Source organism: Zeugodacus cucurbitae, chromosome 5 (genome assembly GCF_028554725.1).
Source record: "Zeugodacus cucurbitae isolate PBARC_wt_2022May chromosome 5, idZeuCucr1.2, whole genome shotgun sequence".
In the NCBI taxonomy this organism is placed as follows: domain Eukaryota; kingdom Metazoa; phylum Arthropoda; class Insecta; order Diptera; family Tephritidae; genus Zeugodacus; species Zeugodacus cucurbitae.
This window is the reverse complement of record NC_071670.1, coordinates 51,833,588-51,839,587: the sequence shown is the minus strand read 5'-3', so window position 1 is coordinate 51,839,587 and position 6,000 is coordinate 51,833,588. Positions and strand designations below refer to the sequence as shown.

General features: G+C 39.0%; 1 protein-coding gene across 2 annotated transcripts in view; it reads left to right on the top strand.

Annotated features, from left to right (window-relative positions):
* Positions 1–3,742: 3,742 nt before the first annotated feature.
* LOC105210621 (LIM/homeobox protein Lhx1) overlaps positions 3,743–6,000 on the top strand; it is a 128,805-nt gene continuing 126,547 nt past the window's right edge. Inside the window, exon 1 of one of the 2 annotated variants that reach the window (XM_029039259.2) lies at positions 3,743–5,854. In XM_029039259.2, the coding sequence (XP_028895092.2) occupies positions 5,812–5,854 (43 nt within the window). In that variant the 5' untranslated portion in view covers positions 3,743–5,811. The remainder of the gene's footprint in view (positions 5,855–6,000) is intronic. The other variant, XM_011181699.3, reaches the window with a different exon arrangement.

Sequence of the window (6,000 nt, the reverse complement as noted above, 5' to 3'; positions counted from 1 at the left end):
CTTTGGCTTATTACCGTGTCATGTTAAGCATTGAAAAGTTGGCGAAACAAAAACTGGCGCAGCGCAAAGCGAACAACAACAACAAAAACAAAGAAAAAAACTAAAACGTCAACAACAACAAACTTGACTGCCAACAACACCAACAAATCTGCATACATGCATGGAGAATCGCGACAAGAAGCGCGCCTGGACAGCGCAGCGTTGAAGCATCCTTTAAAGCTGAAAGTTACAAAAAAACTCCGAAAGATATGTACATATATTCATATGTATGTTGTAGTCAGCGCCAAAAGCCTCAGCAAGTGTATTCGTGACAGTTGTCGACTTCTGCGCCAGCAATAGCAGTAACAACGACAACGCCAACGGCATCGTAGTCAAGTTGCTGTCGCTACAATGCGCTCACTCGAAAAGTCAAAGGGGCGGATATTTTTGCCTTACTTTGAAAATTTGTTTTTGCTTTTTTTCGTCTTATTTTTTTTCTTTTATTTTTGATTTGCTCGAGTTCAGTTTGTTGGGGCATAACTGGCGTAACCAACAAAAAATAAAAGCAAGAAAAAAGATAGTTGAGAACTTCCATGTTACTCTTACACTTTCATGTTGCAGAGGCGGCGTATGGAAATTGTTATTGAACAATTTACTTAAAATTTAAGAAAGCTTTAAAAATCCAATGTACAATATTAATTGACAATTGCTAAATAATCACAAAACTTAAATCTGGTTCAGAGAAGCTGAAAAAGCTGCCGACCCATTAATACAATTTTTTTTTTAAAACAAACATTAAAATATTTATACGTATTTTACCGTCGAGGATCTCTCGAAAAGGTGATTTCGATTTTTTTCTTTTCTAATATAATACAAGGTCAATAAAGGCTAAAGAAAAAAAATAAGATTCCTCTTTTTTTTACTCCCAGCTTTGTATAGTTCTAGACTGTCCTAATTTTGAATATCGAATAAACGGTTCCTACGCCAATTATATACATACATTGAAACTTTTGATATTTTTGTTTGTAGATAGTTAAAAAGATATGTAAAATCAAGGAATTGAATATTATATGATGCACCTAAATTCTTTAAGGGGTTAGGAGTAGTCAGAGACACGAAAAAATGAGAATTTTCAGTAACTTTTTTTGCTATTAAATCATGTTATTTTACAAAAGTAATAATATGACATTATTAAAAAATAGTTTGACTTGAATTCAAGAAATTTAAAAACAAAAATTATTTATAATTTTCAAAGTTATTGCTGTTAGTGTTGACCCAGTTCCAAATAAAGGTCCTTGCGGTGACAAACATAAGTCTTGTGATATGCATCTAAAATCAATCGGTTAAGAAAAAATTGTTTTATAAATAGATAATCCTGGGCCGGTTCGACGCTTTTTTCTTTTTTTTCAAAAATTAACAAAATGGCAGCTTTGGATTTGAGGGAAAAAATCGATAGTTAATTGGTCTTAAAAAATCGAAATTTTCGATCTGGCCTATGAAAATTATGTATTTTAAAAGCTGCATAAATTTCATTAAAATATATTTAGCGGTTTTCGAGTTACAGTTGTCATCAGTTCAAAAAACATAGTTTTAAGAAAAACGGATTAAAAGTTTCCCACTAGCGTTTTGGAGTGCCCGAGCGTTCTTTGATATTTGTCGAATAACTCGAAAAGTTATTATCGATAAAACTTCAACTCTTCAGAGAATATTTTTAAGATATTAAACTCTACGAAAATGCAAAAAAAAAAATATAATCCTGGCTACCCCTAACACCTTACGTTTAAAAATCAAAAACTCTATTAATTTTTCCTTCAATGGCCTAAAATAAAAAAGGGTCAATTCCAGAAAAGCACAATTTTTATGAGTTTCCAAGTTATTTAAATACAAGTATTCTATCTACACTAAAGCGATAAAAATTAGGGAAAGAGATAAACATATTTTTACTTTAATTAGGAAAACATTAAGAGTAAAAAATATTTCAAGAATTGTATATTATTTCAGAATAGTCCTTAAAATATTTTTTCGTTGCACCTTAAACGTTAAACCCATGACAAGAATTAACGGCATTAATTTTTTTTTTTTATTTTAAACATTTATTTGTAGTATAAACTACCTAATTTTATGTATAATTGTAATCTTACGCTACTAAATGTCGGCTAAAAATTATATATTTAATTTGACCCCCAATGCTCCCATTCACATTCAATCCTTTCGACGCCACTGCTGGCTGCCTTCGAGCATTTTACGGAGAGTAACCAGCGAACTAACCAACACGAATGACAGTGCGCAGCGTATTTGACATTTTACCTTGGAAAATGACTATGAAAGTACAAACCGCAACAACAATATGAAGATAAAAATAACAACAATAAAAATACACGCAACAACAAAGGCTACCTTCTAGATATGTAGCTAACAAAAATAAGCGTATAGCTACAGAAACAACAAAAGGCGATAGTTGATAAGCCGAAGTTGAGCTTACAATAAAACACAAACGCACACACACACAAAACAATAACAAAAGCAATAACATAAGCAAATACAACAGCAACCAGTTGAGAAGCATAAAAGCAGAGCAAAGAGAAAACAAACACAAAACAAATAAAATCGTAAAAAAAAACAAAAGCAAAAACTTGTTGTACAAGTAAGAAAAGGCACACACACACATATACTCAGCCAACAGCAGCAGTCAACTACAATAACAATGGCAACAAGCCGACAATAATGGCAACAACAACAACAGCAGCGCTGTGGTAGCGCGCCTGTCGACAATAAGAAGCGCAAAGAGCAAAATGTCACTTTGAAAAATGCCATTGGTTCGACAAACTCCGCCGACAGGAGACAGCGCGCGCACATACACAAACACACGCAAGTCAGAAAAGAAGTTAAGAAAAAACTGGCGCTGAGTACCAGCGCCTACTTCGTGCCGCCTTTTATCACTTTTGCTGAGCGTAACCAGTTGCTTAGCAACGCCCTCTTACCACTCGAAATGCCAAAAGTCTACTCAACGCAGCAATGCTCTCCAAGTCACTTTGCTTTTGCTACACTCACGGCGCGTTGTTGTTGTAACTGCATATTGTTGTTACTTTTTTAGCTGGCGGCGACGGGGCTGTCGTTAGCACTCGCGCTCTATGCCGGCAACACACATCCCAGAAATGTCAGCAACAGACTCCATTGCGATTTTTGTGTGAACGAGTGCGCGCTAGTCGCAACGCAGCACGATAGAGTGTGGCGCCGCTCGCACTCAGGTAGTGCGCCTCTTATAATGAGTGCTTTAAGAGCGCGCACGGGTCACTACTATTGAGCGCTAGAAGGTACTCATTTCCTAACGAAGGGGAAATACATGCTTGCTTGTGTACGCTCTCTTGCGCGCGCGTCAACGAATACGCCCAATTTGTAATAAGTGAGTGCCTGCTGCGCGCGCTCAGAGCGTGCTCGCTGTTCGTACTTTTGTTGCGTTTTGGGGTGGCGCGTACGAATGAGCGAGCGCCGACGATGACACTTTAGTGTGTGTGTATACGCTTGTAAGTGGTTGAGGAGGCTGGCAAACCGGTTGCGCGTTGTTGCTCTTTGCTAGCAGTGGCAGCAGCAGCTGTTCGAGCACTATTCATATACAACAACAAATACATATAAGTGTGTTTTATGAAATTTCTTATTGCTTACTGGCCGCTAGTGGTTGGTGCGCTCAGCTCGCCATACTGTATTGAATTGCTTGTATGCGCACGTGTGTTTGTGTTCGTACCACTGCAAGCGCATCGTGCTTGATTCGGTCGGTGGTCGTGTGGCTGTGTGTTACCGTCCGACCGCTGCCACCGTTGAGTGCGCTCCGCGTATACCGTGCTTTAGTTACTTCTCGACGTTCGCGTTGTACGCTCGTTGGTTTGTTGGTTTAGCAGCGTCTGTGCTCACTGCAGATTATTTACGTGCGCTAAACGATTCAGTTTCAGATCGGTACGTTCGGTCGCGATAGAGAAATATAGATATAGCGTGAAACCTTTTATGGTATATGAAGCGCGCGTGTTTTTGGAGTGTAAAAGTTGGTAGAAGTGAAACGTGTATCAGTACAAAAGATTAGCGAAAATAAATTATTATTGTTTCTAAGCGGAAAATATTTTTGATCACATTGTGGCGATCTAAGCGTTGGCGCTGCGCCAAAAAGAGCTGTCAATGTTACTGTTAGCCGCCTCTGACAGTTGACACATTATCTGCAGGTGTTATCTATTCAAGTGACGAAGATTGTGAAAAAAAAATTGCACAAAATTATTGGAAAAATGTGTTGCAGCTACCTAATAAGATTGGCAAATTAAATGTGAAACATAAACGTGAAGAAAAAATATTAAAGCTTTGAAGTGACAGCAGCAACAACTACAGAGAACTGTCAATAAAAATGCTTAGAGAAGGTGACAGTGCAAAAATATAAATTTAAAAATTCGCAAAAAATTGAATTTAAAAAAATTAGAAAAAATTGCAATAAAAAAATAATTCAAAATTCTTAAAGACCCACAGCCAACCAATAAGTCTGGCGGTTTGTGTTCCACCCAGTGTGTTACACATTTGCGAAAAACCAAACAGCTGCGCGCACGCCTATAATCACGCGGCGTGCGTCCATCACAACTGTCAAGTGCCAAAAGTGAATTTCACACCGCGAAAAGGCTCGAAGCCTTGCTGCGAAGATAAGACAAACGGGACAACGGGAAAACCCCAACACTTCACATACGACGCAGCAGCTAGCAGATAACAGCCTGCCTGTCTGTCTGCCTGCCTAGAGCCATTGAGCACTTGCATACTATTTGGAGGCAGTGTATGTAGGTGTGTGTGTGAACGAAAGTGCAAGTGCGTCAAGTGAAATTAACAAAAGTGTCCGACAGCGTGTGCGTGCGTGTGTGTTTGATTACGCTCGCAAAAAGGCCTGCAGCAGCAGCAGCCAAAAGTCAAGTCAAGTCATTAAACCCTTTTTTGCCGGCCGCAATACAATAAAACAGCAGCAGCATCCGCGCCGCCTTCTCGGCTCACGCGCACTAATTAACACCATTAAACAAAGCCTTTGTCGTCAGCGTCGCCGTCGCCGCAGTCGTAGTGTGCATGTTATTATAATTGTTGGTGTAAAGTAAACATTCCTTCCGTCGCGTGGTGTATGTGTTTTTAAGTTGCACTAGAAAAGCTGTTGCTTCATTCCATACGCGTTGCATGTCAAAGTGTGCACGCCGAAAACAAAAATAACAACTACACACACATTCATGGTCAACGTTGTCAGCCCACTCACTTAATTACGAAACACTAGGGCTCATCGCCTAAAAGTAGGCTATTAATTTGCGTGAAATTAGCGCGTCAACGCGCGGGTGCATGCAACGTCAACTGTTGCCTCTAGTAACCCAACAACAAAATTCGTGTTTGAAACAACAACAAAGTCCTTGCATTGCAAATACTACATGTGTTTGTGTGTGATTTCCTTTATTCCCAAAGTGTTTCATGTGCAACGCCGTCGGCAACAACTACAGCAACAAATTCACTTACTTACATAGTATAACTAAGTTATAGTTTAGATTACAATATAGTTAATAGGCGCAACAAGAGTGACAAGTGCATTAGACAGCGTCAAAGACAACAACAATAGCGGCATAATAAGCGTTAGCAGCAGCAGCAGCAGCAATAACAACAACAAACTAGTAACGCACGGCAAATTTGCCTTGCCACAGCGGCGGCGTGTTAAGCGAAAGCAACAAAATTTTAACCGAATTATCGAAAACGCCCCTTAGGGCTGTCGCGCTGGCGTCATTTCTGGGCGACGGTTTTGCCGCGCTCGGTTCAAGAACACCATCGGTTAAGGATCTAATGGCGTTCGGATCGGTTTTACACAATAATCAACATAATATCGGTGAGTACGAGGAAGCTTTTTAAATATGGGTGTTTTTGGTTAAGGCAATTGAGAGTAATTGAATTTACGAAAATTATAAAAAAAAATTGTTTGTCCGCTACAACAACTAAGGGAATAATTGTGAACGGAATTTCATCTGAACTTTT